A 23873-nucleotide genomic window follows, 5' to 3' on the forward strand; every position below is an offset into this window, starting at 1 on the left:
AGCCAGGAGCCTAATACATACACACCGCGTGTATACACAACTGCAGTACTCCGCACTCTTCTACAGGCGGAACCTTCCATGCGGTGCACGCGGACAGCTGTCAGGGACGGACCCATGGTAACCCGGACGTGTAGAGGCGGTGCACTGATTAATTTCAAGCCATGGAGGAGCAGGAGATGCAAATTAAAGTGAAAAAAGGTGAGCCGGTATTCTGGTGGAAGAGGTAAAGACATGGATAAACGAGTCATAGAGAAATGTAAGTTATATAGAACTGCTGTTAGTATTGAGCTTGTATGTACAAAGAAGAGGACATCATTCCCAGAGTACATAATACAATCTGAGCATTCTCTGCTTGTCTCAATACAAACAGCTGCTAGCCTGCTGATTCCTAATGCTTGCTGGCCTCCAATAGGGACTAATTGCCATATATGTGTGTTATAAAGTATGAATAGGGTTTATATTGCTGAAACATAAATGAAAAGCTTCAAATTTAAAAAAATATTACTTAAATCACTCATTTATTACAGTTTATTCAAGTCTCAAATCCAATCCAAGTGCTGCATAGCTTACATGTGAGTGACAACTCACCATCACAGGAAGCTGCATTGGGTGAATGTCACTGGCAGGACAAACAGTTAGAATAAGAGAAACATAATTTGGTGCCACATCAGTTTTTTTTTTTAATGGGAGGCCATAGTTCTTCATTACCATCTGATTTTTTTTTATCCCTCGGAAGTAACTGTACGCTTTCATTGTTTCTTTTAGTCACAGACAAGTTTACTGAGAGCATGTATGTCCTCGCCAATGAGCCTTCAGTGGCTTTGTATCGTCTGCAGGAACATGTGCGAAGGTCATTGCCGGAGCTGGCCCAGCACAAGGTGAGATTGCTTTTCTTATATCTCTTTTGTTTGTCTAAAGGAAAGCCATGATTTAGCACAATTCAGCATTCAGTTTGATTAATTTAGCAGTATTTTAGTTCTTTTTTTTTTTCTATCCTTTGATTTTTTCCATATAAACAGTTACAAGCATAATTGATGAGAATGAGTGGTATTATAAATCAATCTAACAATAGAAAAAAATAAGCAAATGCCATACATTTTAAAGAAACCGTCATATCAATCGGTTAGCCCAACATAGAATATCTGCCATAAACCTGCAGTATTGCGTATCAAAATGCATACTTTTAGGGGCTCTATTTATAAATTATTTCCCCAGCTGAATTTTCTGAAACTCACTGATGCTGAATTCTTTGATCCTATATTTCTAATGGCCTCCTAATAAAACAATGACTCGTTCTGCCAATTGTGCAATCATGAAATGTGCACAGCTGTTACAATAGGAAATAAATAGGAAGGAAACATGTTATGAGTGAACTGAAAGGGGAATCATTTATAAACAGAGCCCTATGTGTGTTGGGACATACTACATCAACCAAAAGCTTGAAAGTGTACCTGTTGTATGAGATGCACAAACGGAAATCATCTGGTTTTGGTGCCAATCTCATAATTTTAACACCAATGAACCAGGTGGGATTGGATTTTTGTACTTACCTTCAGATTTCCGAGGACATTTTTTGTCCTTGATTGTATGTTTGCAGTGGGCAATATATTTTCTTGGGAGAGTCACATGGGTGCTACAAAGTACTGCCTTAGTTCACAAGCTCAGGTCACATGAGTAGCCAGTTTTCCCAAAGTCCAAAATAGCTCTGTAAAACTGCTGCTGACTATGGGCTGAGCATCTCGCATAATGTATAGAGTGCATACCTAATGGAGGTTAGCAAACACCTTTTTATTTTGTGTGGGTGCTCTTTAGGCTTTGGACTTCAGGCCTTTTTTCATTCTGCTTGCATAATTTACTATATGTGAGAAGTCTATATTCCTTTGGATTACCACATTTCTGATTTGATTTTACAGGCTGATATGCAGAACTGGGAAGAACAGAGCCAAGGATCTATATACACAGTGGAGTATGCATGCAGGTATGAAGATTATCACAACCAATATAATATTTTGATAAATTCAGCATGCAGAAACTGGCATATGAAGGTTTTTCTATTATGCCCTCCTTAGATGCAGTTGAACTTCATTTCTTTGCATCCCACTTCTTCACATTGTTTGGAATGTATCTACATATATTTGATTCCAAGCAATGTGTACGGGTGAAGGGAAATGCTTTTTAAGTGATATGGGACAAAAGACTTCAGTACAGGCCTTACACTTTCCTTAAGATAAAAATTAAAAGCTGCTTGGTATCTTTGACTTGGCTCTTTAAATTCATTATACAATAATACAGAAATATTTTGATCCGAGTTGAGTCCGACCTCCCCCAGTTGGGTGGTGCAGTTGGGATACAATGATCTGACCTATTAATTTACTAGAATGGGGTTTTCCACCCTTGCTGTTTGTTTCTTTCTCCCCTCACATTTTTGTGGTCTCATTTTTGTTTCATTAGAGGGATCTCTAGATCTGATTCTTTGCTTTGCTGCTAATTTTTTCCAGGTTAACAGAGGATAGTTGTCAGTTTTGTAACGGTAATTACCTCAGCACTTAGATTGTTCTATAAACTATTGTAATAAATGATTGTTTCAGTATTTCTGTTGTTACTTACTGTACTTTTTTTATTATTACAGTGCAGTAAAGAGTATGACTTTCAGCAGTGTGCACTTTAAGAGCATCGATGGTCTACTAAAGCAAGCCATCAATCTAAAGCACCAGCTGAACACAGTGCAGAGTCGCAGGTAGTACTCTGGATTCGATTTTCATTGTTCGCCATGGCATTCCTAAATATATGGAGCACAGAAAGGAGCATCAATGAGCATCAGCTTCTTAATACTGACATTCTTCTCTTGGTTTAACCTTTTGGCCTAATTAGCAGGAAATGTTTACTCTGTAATTTGCATTGCAGTGTAAAGGAGTATGATGTGAAAGAAAACATGGGAAGAAAAAGTTTTACATAAATTGATTTGTGCTATGTAACAGGTTAATATTGCTCTTGAAAGTATGAGGTTTGGAAAACATGGTCTTAACACAGTATTTACTTTTTCTTTTAAGTCCTCATTTAGTACAGTTCTAAACTTTAATTTTTATAATGCTGAATATGTAATGTGATATAATGCTATACTGTGGTAACTGTTTTTAGTTCTATATAGGCATGCATCGTCCATGTTTTAAGGACTTCTTGTTTTATGTAAAGATGCATGCAATATGCAGGTCAGGAGTTCTAACTTGACTGAATGCATACACATTCAAGGTCAGGGTCAGTTTTTTTAATAATAGAAAAGAAATAACAGCCAGGAAACTGTGACCCAAATATTGAGTTTAGGTTAACAATCTGCTAGAATTTTTGGGAGTAAAATGATAATGGAAGCCCCCTTTCACTTTCAAAAGCATTGTGTCCCAGACTGGCCTTTAAACCCCTCCAACAGTGCATGTTTGTCAGGTAACCACTCATGTACAAGTGGAGTAATTCTTTCTTGTTTCCTGTTATAATTTGAATTATTTTCGCCACCCATAAGCATAAATAATATCATACCATAGGGCGCAATGGTTTTTATTGCTTGGTGCATTAAGGCTTTTATATTTTAACTATTTCAGCAATAATTGGTCCTAAACTGAAAAATCTAAACCCAAAGTTCTGTTTTTTATTTGAATAGAGTGGAAAAGGGGTTTGCGTCTCTGTTGGGTAGATTTCCCATGTATCCCATGTATAATAGGCCTATTATATTTTGGGGACTTGATGATAGGATGATGTTGTACTTTAATAATTTATGGCCCCAATAAGTACATACAATTTAGCTTTATATGTGTTTTCAGCACTTATCCTAGCCTTCTTAGCTCTGACATGACCCCAGACAGATCTGTTTCATTTTGCACATACGTGTCACAGATTTATTCATTTCTGTGGGTATTTCTATGAGTGTGGCCAATAGCACATATGCGTAAATTGGAAAGCATTATCCTGGTGGGACAATGGTGCAGGTAAGGCCTCTGAATCAGGCTGAATGCACTTAGGGGCAGAGCATTTGTTAAAGGATAAATTCAATAAAGTTAAAGTTGTCATTTTTAAAATTCTAGTTTAATCTGCAATTTCTCTACACTTAGAAAACCTTTTCACTGGCATTAACGTGTTTACTTAACTTTTTTTTTTTAACTGTTCCTTTATTTTTGTTTTGTTTTAACTGGAGAAAATGTAAAGTAAGTAACGCTTGGGAAACATAAATGTAGACTAGTGTTTGTCTTGAGACATTTTCAAATATGAGTTATAAAATATAGTGACCTCCAATATACTGGTTTTATTGTATGTCAATTTTTTTTCTGTATATGAAATTTTATTTGTATCTCTGCCATTGAACATTTATAGCTTAACCCAGTTAACAGTTAAATACACAGATGGAGAAGCTACTTTAAAGATGCAAAGGATTGATATTACTGTCTATCAAAGCCAACGATTTCGCAGCCTTCTTTTTTTATGCTGCATATAAAGCTTATCAACACCCAAAACAAAATGAAATGCAATGCACTTTGCTAGTATTTGTGGGTGACTGCATTAATATCCTTTTTTTTCCCTTTATTTTGACCTAGTGAATATGCAAGGAACACTCTTCCTGTCCTAGGATAACGGCATTCATTTACCATGCTATAATGCGTTCCATAATATGTTGCTGTCTTGCCTATTTAATATTAGTATGCCTTACTCTTACTTATTAGTTTAACTGAGAATAATGAAAGATGTGCAGTCTATGTCAGTAATTTGCAACAAGGTCAATTTGTATGCTGCCATCATCTGTTTTTAAACCTACCTGGTTAGTATATTTTGTGTTGGCTCGCATCGTAAAGTACATTGCCTCTAATAGAACATTACTTTTTTATGTCCCATGATATTTCTGTAATCTATTACAGGAAAGCTACAAAATAATTATTAAGTTGCCATGACAAAGTTAAGCAGCACCTTTTCACTTTTTCCCAAACCTGTATGTTTTAACTTCTTGTCTTAAACTGTAAAGCATTTGAAATTTGTTATATTGTCATTCTAATAAATATACATGTGACCACCACCATGTTTTCAAAAATTAAATTTAAATTAAGAAAAAAAGTGGAAAGTGCACAAAATAATGACATTCCACTGCTATTTGCACCCAAAGTGAAAATGTGGGAGAAGATCGCACTAGCAACCCCAGGATTGTATTGTTGGGTATTTAAATTTGGGTACCACTCAACCCTTCTCTGCACTTTTTATTCATTTATTTTAAGGTTTTAACATTTTAGGATTTGTGTGAACTTTTCTAAAATTAACCTTGGAAAAGGTATCCCTGTTCAACCGAAAAAAAAAACTTAAGCCTGGTAGGAAGAAATTGAAGGTGGGTGGCAGCCCCTGTATTTTAATCAACCAAAAACCTCAAGGTGGTTACTGAAAAGTTCCAGGTGGTGCACCCAGCTAAAAGAGGCTGGGGTGAACACTGGGTATGAAGAGTCCTGAAATAAGAGTTGTCGGTGGAGGCTGTGTCACCACAGAGAATGAAAACAGGAATGGCAAATAACACTTGATGTTTGGCTAAATTTTTTCTAATATTTTTTTTTTTCATATTACATATGAATGGTAAAAATGATGACCCTGAAATTTTTAGTACCAATAAGGCTGTTTTTAAAAAAAAAAAAAAAAAAAAAAAAGCCCATACTTGTTCAAGGCAGCTCAAGACCTTTATTGTGTCTGCAAAACAAGACACAATATTTTTCATGCGTCCACAAAAGAATGTTGGTGTTATCTTCCAGGTAAGTATGCTTCTAATTTGTTGCTATATTTGTGGCTTAAATTTGGAACCACACTTCACAGATTTTACTGCATAATTTTATTCGACAAGACCCTCTGTTTTCAACCTAAATGTTCAAACGGTTTAAAAAGGTATTTGTGTGCTGAGTAGTTGGATCTGGATTTTTTGTATTATTCATTCTACAGAGCATACTAGTATTAAATGCATTCTAATGGCTACTATTTATCAGGTATGATACCAAATACAATTACGGATTCCTCAAAAGAGGCAAATAGGTAGTATACCTCCCTCCAAGTGTGCACCCCCTCTTAAGTAATGGGCTGCCAAAATGTCTGGTTCTCAGCAGCATTAAACACTGGCACTGGTGTCCGCAGAAAGAACACCAGAATGCTCAATGGTATGTGAACTGGCATCAAAAGCAGGCAGGATCATGATTAGCAATTATTTTCTTTGTTAAATGCAATATATCACCATCACAGTCTGGCTAAAATCAGTGGGCAAATGTTTTAGTTAGTATATTTTAAGGAATGGATGCTAGTGAATGTATAGTTTATGTACTTCAAAAGTAGAGCAAATGTTATTATAAGTATGCCAAGGATCAGAAATGTATCAGTTCACATTTGTGTTGGTGCTGAAATGTATTATGGAGTTCACGCTCAAACTTATTACCACCTTATACACCATGTGGTTTTACTGGAGAGCAAGGAAACAGCACATTATAAAATATATGACAGAATATTCCAACATATCTATTCTTTTTTTATTCAAAATACTAAATCACATGCTTTTCAAATTATTTTCATACTTGACCATTTCAAGTCCTTTCAAATACTTTTCATTGGCTTCTGAATACTTTTGCCTTAAATCGTCTTTCAGTAGTTATTTGAACTTTTATCATTTTCGGTTTACTAGGTAAGCTTTAAAATATAAAGAAATGTAAAAATGGACACATTAGCACAACAGGAGTGCCTCTGTATTTTGCAGTATTTTCCTGTGTAATCCATTGGTCTTGTCTGTTGCATCTTTCATTAAATTCAGATGAATGTTATTTGCAATTCCAATAAAAGCTGTCCGAATAACCAAAATGCATGAACATAACCTGAGAAAATCTTTATAGGTCTCATGCATAGATCTGTAATAATAGCAGAGTGAAAATGAAAATATATCATATTATGGCCTCAAAGTAGAACTGAACTGATCTTAGGAGGGGCTTTTTTTTTTTTTTTTTTTTTTACAACCTTTACTCTGCTGGGAAACCATCTAAAAGCTTAAGAAGTGTGTCTGGGAATTTGTGGCTATTCAATTGAAAAAATAATTTTTGAGGCTATGTGAGTGCTGATGTAGGACAAGAGACCTAGCTCCTGGTTAGAGTTTCAATCCATCCCAGAGGTAGTAATAAAGACTGTTTTGGACCTGCCTCTAGGTCATGCTACTCTGTGTGGATCCCACTGCTGGCACCTCGCAAGCTGCTCAAACAGTCACACAGTTAGAACCTGTATCTGCACAGTTGACGGCATTGAGCGGTACTAGTACTGCTCACTGCTGCTCCTAATCATTCTTGTGAAGCTGCTACTTGGAGACACTACCATGTATCATCTCCCAAGAAGCAGTAATTCGTGGCGTGAGGAAACTGTAAATGCACTGCAACCCCAGCACAAGAGTTGAGGTCAGAAGTGGGTGTAGGTCACTCCAGATCCTTTAACACCAACATGTCCATGATTTTAAGGAATTGGCTTGGTGCACTTGGTACAATAACCTAAGGGAAGTGTGTATATTTTGGCCATATAATGTGGTTTTAGTAGTGGGACAATAGTCTTCAAAAACATCAATATTTACAGATATAACCAGTTTTCTGACTTCTAAGAGATCCATGAATATGATTTTATGTGTTTCACATAGATTTGTATTTAATACCAGTATCAAAATGCCTTTTCAGGTGTAATTTTTTTGGAAAAATGCAATTCTTTTTCCATTTGGTAGTTGAGTGACTTATTTACACTAATGTTGAGTCTTTTCCCACTACTCCTGGTTTTCTTAATACCATAGTTCTCATTTCTTGAGTTCCCCCGTTCCAGAGCTTGGTGTTTGGCTGCATAAGGCCAGATTCAACAGAAAGCGTCCGCTGCATTCTAGGAATATTGTACCGCTCATCTCGGGTGCTGTTGCACATATTTTCACATTGTTTCATCATGTTGGGCATATTGTTGAATGGTGGTGAAATTGGATGCATTTTCTGCTGTTGTTGCTGCTGCTGCAGAAATTGAGGGTAGGAAAACTCTCTGTGGATCTCTTGACGCGGGCGAATTGGTGACATCTCTTTATCGTTGTTCATGTCCGATGATGGGGTGGAGTCATTAAGGTCTGCCTCATGTGCAGAGTCATTTTCATAGAGGGTACTGGGGACGTGTTCATTGTTATTACAGGAAGCTTGTGTGGCTTTGTTGAACATGTGTGCCACTGTGACAACCATGAAAATGGAGCCCATACAGAGGATGCAGGAGCTGGCTATCCCCGTTTCAATTTCAAACAAGATTAGCATGTAAAGTGAGAGAGCTGAAAACAGAGCAAATGTGGAAATTAGTAAATCGAGAACACAGCAGATTAATGCTGAATACATAATGTGTGTCTACCAGATTACATACACCCTCTCATTTAGGTCATAAATTAGAAAGTCTACAATGGAATTACATGTTGGCTATAGCTGGGTTAGGACCTTTGTCAGATTGCTACTGATACCTTTGTGATCTTTCTAGATAATATTGTGACCATGTAACAGAATGTAAGGGGAAATTCAAAGCGGTCTCAAAAGTATCACTTGTTACGTCACCTGGACAGAGATATCAAATGCAGTTTGAATTTTACATTAGTTTGAGATACATCATGCATAATTTAGAATTCATTTTCAGGTGCATTTAATCTCTTTATGACCTGCATTTACATTTCAAGCTGCTTTTGCATTGCTATAGACCTGTGTGGAGAGAGGAGCTCTTTTGACACAAACGTTCAAAAGCAATTTATGCCGCATTGATGCAATATTTTTCAATAGGCCAAAATTCCTGTATTAAAAAATCTTCTGTAATATTCTAATTTTCTGAAATACTGAATTTTGGGGTTTCCTTACCTGTCGGCCAAAATCAGCTAACTAAAAAGAAACAACTGCTTGAAATATATCACTCTGTGTGTAATTAATCTATATAATATATAGATATATTTTTTATTGAATTACTGAAATAAATGAACTTTTTGATGATATTCTATATACTCTATTTATTGAGATTCATCTCTATATATACACACATACAATTGTAGTTCTGTATTCATTAATACAGCTTTAAATGTGTTTCAATTCGCTTAGTTATAAGCAGTAAAAGCAGCTGATCATTTAGTGCTTACAAGAAACATGCTGATAAGAAAAGAAAGCAGAGCAACAAATATCACTATTTTTTTATAGTCCTTCTCTAATTCCTAAAATTATTTCCCAGTTTGTCAACATATATGTGTAAGAAGAATATGTATCTTGTAAGGTTGCTTTATTACCTGTTAAATATAAGGAGATTCCAAGGCAAAAAAGGCAGACAGCAGACTGGCGAATACTACGGTTATCCAGCAGGAACCATTCACACCTACATAGACAGGAGATAACATTTTCAGTAGTCGGAACAGTCTGATTTACAGCTTTCTTCATAAAACATGGAGATGCTTTATTGCCTCTTTAGTCCTCCTAAAACCCAGTATTTCTGGGCCTGGGTTAAAAAAATGATTGGCATCTGGAACGCAGATTCTAGAGCTCTCAAGTTAGGGGTGTCACTTTACAGCAAGGGGTAGTTATGCTTTACCAAATGCTAGAAAATATTCAGAAACCAGTATTTGTGTGGTTTGGACTGAACTGAAATTACTCTATATTCAAAAAGTAAAGATTTGCCAACATTCCAGCAGTGACATAGGAAAATGCATTGCAGAAGTCTGAATTGTAACAGAGGCCCTCATTACTGATGACTTGTATTCTTCTCCACATGACCACTGTGTGGCCGCTCACTGTTGTCCACAGAGCTGGCATAGGAGAAGTTCTACTTCTCGCCTCTTCTCCTTGGATAGGTTTTAAATTATGTTTTCTGTCAAGACTCAGCAGAAGAAGACAGTAGTAGAAGATCTCCAATGCAAACTCCATGTCCCACAATGAACCACTAGCAAAGTGAAAGTAGGTGAGCTCGGGTAGGGGCCCGTACTGGAAGAGGTCTTGGGAATGCCTGATATTAACATGGGATTCTGGTATATTGGAGAAACTGATGTAAAAGAGGATTTGGGGGAGTCTAATGTCAAAAGGTCTGACGTGAAGGGGAAGCACTGGTATAAAGGATGATCCATATTTTAAAGGGTTGTTCTAATGTGAAGAAGGGACAGTAAAATCGATAATTGTGAGGGTCCTGTCAAAAATTAGCATTGTTAGGCCTATATAACTAAAAAAAAACAATTAGCAGCAGACATTGGTCCGGGCCCAGTTCCGCATTGGGCAGCATAGGTCTATAGCTAAGCCACTGCTATTAGGGGATATACAGAAAAGTATATTTTTGACAGTATTTCTAAAAAAAAAAATACCCCTTATTTTTAATTGCTTCTGGAAAATGGCAGTGCATTTCCTAGTATATTAGTTGTATATCTGCAGTGTGAGATTAGCTAAGGCACTGCTGTCTCTGAGTTCTAGTTTAACTAGATTGGATTTTTTTTTTGCACTGGTCTTAATTGGTCGGTGTAGGTTACTACACCTCTACAAGACATCAATATGCTTTAAAATGGAAAGATTTCTGAAATATCCCAAAACTGATTATCTCTAATAATCAACATTTCTGTTATTAGCAAGTTTACCTATATCCACATTTTAAATTATTGATAATACACTTCTTAATCCTAAATGCACAAAATAGTATGCAATTAGGGACCTGTAAACAACTAGTATAATGCATAGAATGTAATTAATAACTATTTACCAACCAGGTAATCAACCAACCAATTAGCCAGTATTTTTTTGTGAGCTAGGACACTTACTGATTGCATTCCTTTATTTCTCCCTAGAATTTGCTACTCAGGTTGGGACAATACCCTGCTATTGACCGTTAGGAGTTAATAGTCACATGGTCCCCAGCAAGCTGGATAAAGTTCCATGCTGGGTCATTGTTTTCAGGAGCTGGTTAGAACAAAGGGTGGCATCTGAAATCTGGGGCAGAGACTGAGGAAGGCAAAGATCAGGCTCTTTAAATGTAAGGTTGGAACGTGAGCTCCATCTAATGAGAAGGTTGGTTGTGATTCCTGTGCACTGTGCTGGGAAATCATGCGTTTCTGAACAAGTGGATTTTAAGGACTTATTAGAATGAACCCTGTGTTATAACAGTAAATCAGCACTGCTCGGCTATATTCAAGAGATGAATTATTAGTCATAAAGCAATTGAAGCTTTTCCTGGATTATTGGCTCTATTCTTTGATAAAGAATAACTGCTGAATCATACAGCATGTGTCCATAGAAAGTTACAAGGCATTGTTTTCATAGATTTGGCCGATACAGGGGCATCAGTTTTTTAAAAAGCCATTATTATTACACATAGTTAGGACTTAGTGAAATCAATGCATGTAAATTAAGTTACTATAAAAACATTGATCACTAATCCTGCAATCCTAACTTTCTGAACTATCTGCCATGCTTGTTTAGAAAGGACACTTAATAAAGGGGATTTGCTTTTTTTATTATAACAGCTTCAACAATAACAAAATCAAAGTGCCAATTGAGGATGTTCTTGAAAAGCAAATATTAAATTTGTACCTCTGTTACTGCTTAACATCACTGTGATAACATGAATTTGCTAAATGACTGAAACCCTTTTAGGAATGAACAGTTCAGAGGCTGTTAGTTTCCTAGTCCCCTGTTGTGCACAGTCATAAATGTGGCTGGGGGTAAGATCCCCCCCCCCCCCCACCCTGGCTGAAGTACTATTATTATGTACTTTGTATTCACACTTCAGAGTCTGGACATTCCTCCTGGCTTAAAGAAGTTTCTCATCTTGTAAGGAAATTAATTGTGAAAGTTGAAAGCTATAATATATTTTATTTCTGATACTTACCAACCTGATGTGATCTAATAAGTATCCAATGGTCTTTGTTGACAGTATGATATTGGAGTGACCTTTTAAATTCATTGCTACTACATAGGTAGAAATCGACCCACACCCTACTCTCATAGGAGCATTAACCATATACAGTATATTTATAAAGACTTGGACACCATTATCACAGAGTCCATGTTCTCCTAATAGATTATTCATAGGACTGTATGGAAAGAGTGAGGAATCAGAAAGTTCAGCTCCCAGCACAGAATTGCTGCCATAGCCATGGAAGAAGAACTTCCCTGTCTTGTATTGAATTCATGAGGTTGGTTTCAAATTTTCTTCATTGGTAAAATACTTTCAAGTGAAGTTAAATTTGATTATGGCTGCTATTATTAAATACCAATGCTTACTCTAATTGTACTAAGAGAAAAAGAAAGTTCAGTTACAAATCACACTTCCATTTGAAGCAGAAAGCAAACATTGTATAGAAATGTTATTCATACAGTTTTCATTTTCCAAAAAAAATAAAATAAAATGCATTAAATGTTAGTTTGCCTATTTTCTTTAAAGTGAACCTGTGCCCAAACTATGAACAAACTAATCAATTATTCCTTAAAACAAGCTCACAAATTACCTCTGTAACTGCAGTCATTGTGGAGCAAATAATCCTCATAAAGATTATAGCAAAACAAAGTATAGCAAAGTTTACATCTACGGTGATCTTAGTCATCCAAGCCATAGTGTCCAGAGCTCAGCTCATCTTATTCCCCCTCCAGAGCACATGATCTGTGTTTAATTTTAGAGATGAGGAGTAGTGATGAGGCTTGAATTTAATGTGATGGTGGGATTGATGCAAACCTCCACTGTTCAGATATTAACATGAATTTTCCTCAATTTTACTTATCAATCAAAGAGATGACTTTCAATGTTGTTGGCAAGGTAAACGTTGTCTAGAAACTGGATGTGTACCTTAACAACTACCTCCCAATTGAGTGGTTGGCAAGGTAAACATCAGTCAGTGTTTGACTTGAATCTGTTTAGGGACTTTACAAATTATAGGAACTTGGAACAAATTAAACTTGGACAGTCTCATCTATCATTTATTAGAAGGCTTGAGGTCTGCTAACTCAATGCTGGGAATGGGATGAGGGTAAGCTGGGTTGGTTTACACAGCAATTTCTGTTCTTTTGCTGTGAGTTTTAGGAAGGAATTGTGCCACATTTTCTGCAGCTACAGAGGTCATTGAAGTCTTTAAAACTCCTTTACTATTTGCTAACAATATACTATTACTGAAATGCCCATAGTTTGCTCACAATTCCTTAATACTGTACTGTATGCTGTTTTAATATAATAGAAGTTTACATGTACTTGGCATTTTAGAATATATTGTTAGGCACTCAGCAGCTTACACTTACCTCCTGGAATCTGGTTCCTCACGGCACACCTCGGCAGTGAAGTAGGAGTGAAGAAGACACAGTAGAAGACAGCTGGCATTGAGGGCAAGACACAGAGCAGCCAGTACCGCTGATGATGGTAATAAGATGCGGGCAGCCATTGGGCCTAGCCCAGCATTGAGCTCTCCCTGTTTTGTTGCAGATTGAACCTGGAATATTAACATGACTGACAACGAAGCCATGATGGCAGCCAGAATGCCAAAGAGAGCCAGGGCCACTATAGAATGGTGACTGTAGTGGGAAGACATAATTGCTTTGTGTGTATTTATGTTGTCTCTCTCTTACTCTTCAGTGGGGTAGTAGATAAAATCTTACTATTTATTCAAATCACTGATTTTGTAACTATCTATTACCTATTCTTTAATTATCTCCAATATTTCCATTCCCCTGATACCTTTACGAATACAATCACTCCTAAGTTATTGAATTCTGCTTGCTGCCTGTACCAAAACACAATATAACAAAATCAATGGTACACTAAGATACCCTAAACATCTAACTCCAGGAACATATTCTAACATATGCTACATCTTTTACTTTGCACACAAAACAGCTTTTTCAACATCTTAGCTATGAATCATCAGTGCCAAATGAAATGATACAACTAACTGAATAATAAAATATTACTAAAAAAAAGCTGCAAAACATAAATGTTGCACATCAACTGCAAACCATTATTTCAAATTCTACAAGCAAAACACACACAGTTTGTAAAGTATCATCACAACAATCATTTGGAACTCCCAAACAAAGAACCTATCGAGTTTCTCTATCACAGAAGGTTCATCCACTCCGCCACCTCCTATAACATCAATATCACAGACCACTTACTATCCTTATAATCTATTTTTTGTCTTACCCCTGAAAGCTGTCTGTTTACCTCTTCATAGGCTCCCAAAATGTTGTGATAATTTTTTGAGCTATGGGAAAAACACACACATATATAAATAAGTGGTGGAGTAAGAGAGAGACTGGAAAAGATTGTCTCGTTCCCCTGACTCTTAGAAACTGAGGGGTTTCCAAGAGGATAAAAGAAGGAATCTTTGAACTGTTTGGTACAGGACAAGGGAGGAGGGGTGTGGGCGGGAATTTCAACCGTCTTTTTAACCTCTCTCCCTGGCAATAGTCAATGTGGCCAGTTTGGAGTTAAAGATAATTATCAATGTAGCATTAGGAATTAAATGTAATTTAGGTAAATTGGAAATATGAGTAAATGTCCACTAAACATTTGCATTTAATTAGAATTTGAATCTGTCCTTTCATTTTTTTTATGGAATTATATTAAAGATATATAAATTTTAATTCCAAGCGTCACATTTATTACAGTGATTGAATATTTCTTGAAATTTTCTACTCATTTGGAAACTTGACTGACTCACCACTGAGAGTTTTCATTCCATGTACTGGCCCCTTACACACTTGTCACACTCTGTTATGAGCAGATGTTCATCCTAACAAAGGGAGCTTAATTACAAAACAAAAAAAGTGAGAGCCATTATTGTGAAGAATGTGCAAGCAGATTGGGAGCAACATCTCAGTTCAGCCATATGTGGTGCCTCCACTGCCTTTGTAATTTGAATCTTTCTTCACATAAAAGCCTGAAATTCAGAAAATGGTGTAAAAGTAAAATGCATTAATCAATAAGGAATGAAGGGGCAGTATGTCTTTAACAGGTGGTCACCCATACTATGGCTTTTCTTGTTACTGCACAATCTGTAATTCACGGCTTTAGGTTAGTATCTCTAATATGTTCAGGTGCAGTAATAAAACAAGTCTTCTAGCTAAGGATCCACTGGATTCTTATCAGAAAGCTCAGTTACAGGAATAAAACATTTAAGCAATTTAGAGATCTCAGTCATTTTTAGTCCTGCACGGTGGTATTTCATTTTATAAATCTTTAATGTTGTTAAATGACTTCTGTTACATTTCATGATATATTACAGCTCCCAATACACTTCTGGACTACCCCTCCAAACATGAGTGGGTCTCATAGGTGACAGTGTTTCTATCAAGTTTCCACCCCACTTGTTGACTTACAAAATTCATGACCATAAGCTGGGGAAAGTTGTTCAGTCAGCTGCTTTACAAGTTAAAGAGACTCTGTCACCAATTGCAGGTACAATCACACACACATCAGGTATTTTAAATGCTTCTCCTTCCATAACTTACAATTTATTCACCTGCAAAATGCCTTTGGACAGGTCAGTTCTCTAGTACAGCCCTCCCTGTCACCGCATGTCATAGCCTTCGTCTACTCTGATTTGTCTAATTACTCTCCTTCAGTTAAGTCTGCTGGGGTTGCTAACTTCACATCCAATGGTGGTACTCTTCAGCAGTCCCGGGCCTTTTGAATGTTGACACAAAGAAGGCTTTTACACATAAATAACCAGCATTACATATGCTAATTGCACATATAAATAGCAATCAGCTGGGAAATGAGCCTGTGTTTTTAGAGTTTATTACAGAAATAGAAACCAAATATTCTTGTTAAAAACTTTTTTGTGCCCCTGTAAGAGAATCATATTCTATTTTGTAAATATTTCTTCTCCCTCTCATTTAATGTTTGTAGAACAGGGGGTAACGTGTAATCTCCCCAAACGGGCACTAAACATTTTTTTTTTAAATATTAAAATAAAAAAATTTTGGACTATAGAACTGGTTTAGAAATCCATCAAAGGGATCAGTTTATAAAACAGGGGATCTGACATTTCCTCAAACATTCTCTGGTAGGAAACAACTTCCATTGAAACACATGAACCTGGAGCATTCCCAGGATTGAATGTTTAAAGAAATGTCAGATCCCCTATTCCCTATCTTATAATAATAAAATATATGTTTACTTGTTACATAGTAAGTCAGGTTGAGAAAAGTCCATCAAGTTCAACCCCTTAGGGAAATAAACATATCCCAGATATAAAAGCCTATTGTCATAGTTGATTCAGGGATAGCAAAAAAAAAAACCCTGGTACAATTTGCTCCAACAGGGGAAACAATTCCTTCCTGATTCCATGAGGCAATCTGATGTTCCCTGGATCAACAGTCTCTGTAATCTTTACTTTAAATCATTAATACCCAGTTATATTCTGTACTTCTAGAAAAACATCCAGCTTTCTCTTAAAGCACTCTATAGTAGTTTCTGAAAATACTTCCTCAGGGAGCCGATTCCACATTTTCACAGACCTTACAGTGAAGAATCCCTTCCTTATCCGGAGCTTAAACTTCTTTTCCTCCAGATGCAAAGAGTGCCCTCTTGTTCTTTGTAATGATCTCAAAGTGAATAGTTGGGAAGAGAGTTGTTGTCTTCACCATATCCAAAAAGATTTTTTTCTCTTACAAATCATAGGCTTTGAAATGGTTTAGGTTTAAATACATTAGGAGGGGTTACATTTACTTGTGTATCTGCATTGCATGAATTTTTGATGTGCTTTGTATGCCTTTATTGCAGTTTCTGAGAAAACTGCACAATCTGAAGTTTGTTGATTTCTTTTACAAGGGTAGGTTGCTTAATAGTGATGATAAATATTTCAGAAGATGAGTCACCTGAATCAACATTATATGGTTTAATAAATAATTCAATATGACAAAAAGTTCTGTAACAAATTGTTTTATCAGTAACAAGTGATACATAACCCCAACCCTATAAGTTGCAGTTATCTCTAGCTTCATGCAATATTCTATTGTACTTCATTTGGTTGCAATCTAGGGGGTCATGCTTGCTGCATTCAAATCTAAAGCACCTGCAGGCATCAAAATGTATGTAAACCCTAACAAATAACGTTTTTTGTTTGGTCTCTTGAATATACACAAATAAGCATCTTGTTGTCTTGCATCATTTTCACACTTCTTTTGTTTAATTATACTCTTTAATTAAGGCAAGAAAAGGACATGACATAGACCAGTACATGATACAATATCTTAATCAAGAAAGAAGGATTTGAGAATGCAAATTATTAGACATCACAAAATCAGGTATAGTAAAAGGAACATGTCAATCATTTTTAAGCGGTAACCTGCAAAGTGCATTGTCTGTATTGACTAAAGTCTCCAGAACCCCATACCACTAAAGAGAAAAAATAAGCCTCACCATCTTCCAGAGCCAATAAGAAGCCATAAATATAAAAAAAAAGAAAGCAAGGTTTAGGACTATGTAGGAGGCAACTAAGGCAAAGGCCAGTCTTAGTAGAAAATTGAAGTGTCTGTGTACCTAGGGGCATACTACTCAACTTGCTACCTGGGCCTGGAAGAGACAGCAGAACCCCAGGTAAAAGGGTAGGAGACTTTGGTCTGGTTTAACCTGACCTTTTAAATATTCTTAGCATTATTACAATAATCAATATCAGGGTGTTTTGTTATGTGCCATCCAGCTCCATATAGGAGATCGAGGGGGCACAGAGCATCCGTGTCAATGTGTGTAAATCAGCCATAAGTCCCTTTTTTCCCTGTTTTTTAAGGTTAGTGGTTACTTTAAGCTCCTTACTTTTAAGGAGGTAAAAAAAAGCATTGGGCACCCGTTACATTTCAATCCTGAAGACATACCTCTTAGGAAATGTGGATGTGGAAAACTACCAGCAGATGTTGAGGGAAGGCATGGAGCCTGTTTGGGCAGTAAGTAGGGGCAGGGAGTACGGGTTTCCATGCTTTTCCTCAACATTTGGTATTTCTAATGTTGAATGTACAGGGTATACTTCCAAAACCCTGTCTCCAAAAATGTAGGGGGTGTTGTATAGCAACATGAGTTTTTTGGCACAGGGTTATCAGCCTTGCTAAGTATGCTACAAGCACTTTGGGACTATTCAAGTAGTCAGTAGGGTGGATGTTTGACATTGGAGACTTTTTCCATATGATATCTTCCTGTGGGATGCCAATGATATTTCGGAACCAATACAATTACACTGGAGAACACATTTTTGTACAGTTAGATCTTATACTTGTTTTTTACTAATTTTTGGGTGGTGAATCCAGAAATGACCCCAGTTTTTGCTACCACATCCAGTTTTTAAGATACCCTCCAGGGTATTCTCCATTTTTGTCAAAAAACATACAAATTTTACATACAATGAAAAAATAATGAAATAATAACTAAAATATACTGTTTATTTACATTTATTTTGTTTATAAAAAGGGTTTATTGTTACTATATTACATGTTTTTTACAGTAAAACATTTGAAAATTATTTGGGTAAGTGGTTAAGGTAAAAATGTATGCTTATAGCTTTTCCTGAGTGTTCAGTGTTAGGACAATCCCGCCGGATAGTCCAACAATAGTCAGCCATCATAAGTACATCCCATCTACCCTGATACCGTCCTTCCATGAGCTGCAAATCTTGGTGGAATCTTTCACCTTGCTCATCACTGACTGCACCAAGGTTTTCTGGGAAGTTAAAAAGATGGCTATACAGAAAATGCACCTTGATGCTCATATTGCAACATATTGCAACCAAGAATTTTGTAGCTCTCCATAAGTTTTTGGGCAATTTCTGTGTAATTATTTGCTCGTGTGTTTCCAAGAAAGTCCTTGACAATGGCTTTAAATAATAACCAAGCATTCTTTTCGACTTCTGACATGGTCCTGATGAAATGTTCATCTTTGATGAGCTTCCAAATCTGTGGACCATCAAACACACTGGCCTTTATTTTTTCAAATGACAGGCTAGGAAATGCCAAAATTAAGTACTTGGAACAGTCTCCTTCAGTTGACAAAGCTTTAACGTACTACTTTATTAGACCCAGTTTCATGTGCAGAGGCGAGAATATAATTTTCTTTCTATCAACAATTGGCTCATGTAGAACGTTTGGATCACCTGATTTTAGGGTAGATCTTGTAGGCCAATTCCTTTCCACCCAATGCCTCTCATGAGCTCTGCTGTCCCACATATAGATAACAGGGATAACAGATAACAGTGTTACTTGGTGTATCCGCGTTGCTGACCAAGAAGGAAGCATACATCTTTAAGGTCAACACAGATGACCCAACTGTGTTGGAGATATTGCAACAACTCAATGACCCTCTTATGTCTGTATATTCTTCACAAAGAGAAACTGAATGGCCAATTGGGACTGACCCAAATATATTGCCATTGTGAAGGAGGACACACTTTAAGCTTTGCTTTGAGCTATCGATGAATAGTCTCCATTCAGTTGAGTTATAGATTGGAATTCCCAATTCCTCCATTAAACTAGGTATGTTATGGCAATTCACAAAGCCACTGTCAGTTCTAAAGTGCTACAGAAATGCAATTTCTCTGGTTCGAAAGTACGATACCTTCATTCATTTTTCAAGTAAATTCTTCTCACGCAGTCTTGATGCTAGGTGTTCTGAAGCCTTCTTTGATAGTCCCAAATCATGTGCCAAATCACTCAACTCATGCTGATCAAATCCTTTACGAACAGAGTCCTCTTCAATTTCAAACTCTTCATCATTGTTGTCACCTAGTTCATCACCATAATCATGTTCTTCAAGAGAAGGTAGTGTAACCAAAACTGGCACTGGGATTTCATCTGAATGAGCCACTGGGTGTATTGCCGATAGTAGACTAAGATACTCTATGTTACATTTATTTTTCTTGTTATATCCTGAAGTTTTCACTATACAAAAGTAAGTCACTGAAATGATCTCCTGGCTCTCGCCAAACCATAGGTATACCAAATGGCATCTTCTCACGTGTTCCCTTTGTCCACATCCATAAACCCTTGACACACTGTTTGCACACCTTATGAGGGGCCCAAGACCTATCTTGATCACCAAGTTTAACTTTGAAATATGCCAAATAGGCTTGCTCTACAACCCTGTGGGTAGAGAGGTGCATGGAGCGCAGGGACTAATCAGTAGCTTGGTCTTCTCCAGAGCTTCTCCAGAGGCGAGGTTGTTATGCGGCAAGCTACTGCCAGGTTGTGGTCCCTGTGCCCACCAAGGTGGGTGACTGTTAACAAGCAGGAACCAAAACGTAGTGCCATAGGGAAATCCAAAACAGTAGTCAAATGAGCCAAAAGGTCAGGGCAGGCAGCGATTAGGAGTAGTCAAAGGTCAAGCCGAGGTTGGTACACAAGGAATCAGAAGCAAGAGAAATCAACAAACAGGAACCTGGAAGCAGAGCCAAAGGAAATCCTTGTTCAGGCAACTTCCTGTAGCCAGGTCACTTCCTTGAGAAAGGGAATGTCAGGTTTGCCAGCAGAGGGAGTCCGTCTGCAGAATATTCTGGTTCTCTGAGGCAAGGGAGCAGCTGACAGAGAGTCACCTGACCTGGATCAGGAAGTATGCATAGTGTTGGACACAGAAGCAGAGATGGTGCTGGTAGCAGGAGACTGCACAGAGGGTGAGCAGGAAGGAGGCACGGAATACCTGGAACTGCGGGGATCTGTGACAATTAGATGTTGTTAATTGTGGTACCTTTAAACTCCCATAAAGTACCTTTCTATTTTGGAACAAGGAATTGTATAATTGTGTGGGGATATGGCACCTTTACACTATATTTACACCATAAACAAATGGGAACTAATGATATATGAAAAACCCTGGATATGATGACTGCTATAGGAAGTACGTAATCACTATACTTAGGATATTGTACCTCATCCAATCAATACCATCTATTTTGACATCCATGCACATCTTAAAGATAAGTCACATGAGAAAGCTGCCACGATATTTTGAAACTATATATATATATAATGTTGGAGATTACATATATGTGCATTTCCAATGTTTAGAGATATGACCTCACTTTAAATTAGCATTCTATTAGATGTCTTTTGTAAGAAGATGAAATATGTGAATGCCAAATTGGTGGGGTATTTGGCATCATCTGCCTGTGGAAAAGGGATTAAAGGGCCTGGATAAACCATAATTAATTGTATTGCTGCAGAATTGCAGCCCTTTATTTGGGATCCATTTTATACTAAGATATACATAGTGGGATCCTGCAGTATGGCCAGGCAGGGAGGGCTCCGATAATTTAGATTTAGATTGTAAAAGCAATAAAGTTTATTAGACTATTCATGTCTATTAGTTAAACAAAATACATAATTGTTTAATGTATTTACATGTAATAATAGTTTTCCTAAACGAGGATCTGTAAGGGGTCCCTGAAAATAGTCGGAGGTGAAATTGCCAAATGAATTAGTTTTCTGCATCCTTAATTAGTATCTCAGATTAGCACAACTCCTAGAAATTGGATGTTCTTTCTATAATTCTAGTATTTTGATAGTCATAAGAAAAAAAGGTAAAGAAAAAAAAACAATCTGTTTTCTGTAATAGGAAAATCCACTGTACTCTAATTTTATTTAATACTTGTTGATCCTGCAGGCACCTGGCTTTTCCAGGTTTGGATTGACAACACTGGTCACATTGTCAGCCCACCATGTGTTCTCCTAGATCTAGAGCAGCTTTTCACAATAAATTTACCTTGGGGGCCCTTAAAACTACATTCATCTCTTATGCAGTATAGTGGCTCAGAAGTTAGTGATCTGGCCTTTGCAGCGCTAGGTCCCAGATTCGAATCTCGGCCAGGACAATATCTGCATGGAGTTTGCAGGTTCTCCCTGTGTTTGCGTGGGTTTCCTCCCACATCCTGAAAAAACATTTAGTTAGATTTAGTTAGTTTAATTGGCTCCCCTTGGACTGTACCTTAGACTTAGACCATGAGTGTATTAAAGACTGAGGTAGGGACTATAAATTGTGAACTCCTCTGAGGGACTGCTAGTGCCATGACTATGGACTTTGTAGAGTGCTGCGTAATATGATGGTGCTATATAAAAACTGTTTTATAATATTAATAGTTAACCCCTGATAATAAAATCATTATCCACAGTTCACACAGTACACTTGTATGGTAAATTTTCCTATAGATAGCCCAAAAAATAATTAGATCTTATATGCACAAATTGTTCACTGCTCATGGAACCTCTAGTAACCTCTGGTGTTCCATAGATCCCTGGTTGAGGAATACTAATTCAGAGTATAGGACATGATGCCTGGCCTGATATTATATCTACACTTCAGCCCACTAGTGGGTTTTCATTGGCAGTGGCTCCAGTAGAGAATACCACTATTATAGAATAATGATATCCAACCTTCATTATATTAGTTTCAGCTGTGCACATTTTTTTGTTCAGAGTTTTTTTTTATTCTGAAAATGTATAAAATCTAAGGGTATTAGAGATGGCAATTGTTTGTTACCATGCTAAAGGCTTACATATGCTTTGTAAATATTGATTATAAACAATTCCACTTAGTCCAGTTTAAATTAAATTGTAAACATATTGATTAGATGGAAGTGTTTTTTTAATCTGCCTGTAATACATTCAACATTGGTCCTTCAACTATGCCATTAGTTTTCTTACACCTACTAAAATCAATCAGCACAGCAATAAGGCAGAACTACAGTATGTTAATCAACCAAAGTCACTGGAAATAGTCTGTCTGCTCTGTATTGTTATATGGGAAAATTGACTAATTGTTTTTTTCTAAGAAATAATAAATGACTACAGTTACAAAAAGGGAATTTCTATTTATAGAATGCATTTTCTTTTCAGCTTTGCCTATAAACCACAAGCAAATGTATAGAATTGAACTATGTTTTTATTAGAGATTGAAAACCTGCACAGCATGGTCCAGGGTTGGTGAGTATAAACTGCTGGGCATAAGGGTGGTAATATCACTATATGCTACGTATAAGCAGAATGTTGTGCTAGAACACTAAAGCCAGATTTTTAAGAAATTTTACAAATGGTTGAATCTTTTTGACTGGATAGCTTTCAGGTAAAAAAATTCACCTTTTTACCATAACCTGCATTCACATACCTAGCTATGTTTAGGGGGACCTAACAAATACATTTTAATATGCTTTGTAAAAAAGCACTCATTCATTCCAAAACTAAACTAAAACATAGAAGAGCCAAAACTGAGTTCCAATGGTACTTGGAAGTCCCGATGGGGACGTTTAGACTTCACACCTGTCACTGCTTCTGTTGAGGAATTTTCATCTTATTTTTGGACAGTAAAAAGAAAGAGCCTGATTTATGAAAGCTCTCCAAGACTGGAGAGGATATACTGTCATCAGTGAAGCTGGATGATCCAGCAAACCTGGAATGGATTTCTTCAAAGTTTTTTGCTATTTGCTAGCAAATGTTTTGAATCCTGGACCAGATCCATTTCAGGTTTCCTGGATCACCCAGCTTCACTGATGAAAGTGTATTCTCCCCAGCCCTTGGAGAGCTTTAATAAATCAGGCCCAAGAGGTGGGCAAGAACAGATTCCGAAAAGGCATTACTTTTGGATACCCAAAAAAAAGCAAGAAGCCGGTGACTTTGACTGAAGATGCCCCCTATGACCTCTACATAATTAATGGATTAACAAAGATCTAATATTTAGGAATGACAGCTCATTATTACTTTTGGAGTAGCAATCTAACTTTTAACCTCACTCTATATATTTATATATATATAAAAAGGTGGGCATAGGTTTAATCCAGGTAGTAGATATGTGCCCAAGTATATCCACCAAAGCAGTTTCAGTACCCTTTCTAAAAGTAAGTTTTTATACTGCTGGCTGAAAGATTT

The 23873-nt window shown here is 36.9% G+C and overlaps 2 protein-coding genes across 3 annotated transcripts; one reads left to right on the forward strand and one right to left on the reverse strand.

Annotated features, from left to right (window-relative positions):
• Nucleotides 1–48: 48 nt before the first annotated feature.
• On the forward strand, nt 49–5053 carry BORCS8 (BLOC-1 related complex subunit 8). Of its 2 annotated transcripts, none has more exons than XM_072404620.1 (4): nt 49–198; nt 766–878; nt 1914–1978; nt 2630–5053. In XM_072404620.1, exons 1-4 carry the CDS (start codon nt 162–164, stop codon nt 2739–2741), a joined length of 327 nt encoding a protein of 108 aa, XP_072260721.1. In that variant the 5' UTR covers nt 49–161; the 3' UTR covers nt 2742–5053. The 2 variants fall into 2 exon arrangements, with proteins under 2 accessions (XP_072260721.1, XP_072260722.1); XM_072404621.1 differs by having other exon boundaries at nt 114–256.
• Nucleotides 5054–6445: 1392 nt separating this feature from the next.
• On the reverse strand, nt 6446–14305 carry TMEM221 (transmembrane protein 221). Its single transcript, XM_072404609.1, has 3 exons — nt 13278–14305; nt 9305–9390; nt 6446–8320 (listed from the first exon to the last, which is right to left on the reverse strand). Exons 1-3 carry the CDS (start codon nt 13562–13564, stop codon nt 7761–7763), a joined length of 933 nt encoding a protein of 310 aa, XP_072260710.1. The 5' UTR covers nt 13565–14305; the 3' UTR covers nt 6446–7760.
• Between the last annotated feature and the right edge of the window lie 9568 nt (nt 14306–23873).

The sequence above is a fragment of the Pyxicephalus adspersus genome, chromosome 3, assembly GCF_032062135.1.
Source record: "Pyxicephalus adspersus chromosome 3, UCB_Pads_2.0, whole genome shotgun sequence".
Taxonomy (NCBI): Eukaryota; Metazoa; Chordata; class Amphibia; order Anura; family Pyxicephalidae; genus Pyxicephalus; species Pyxicephalus adspersus.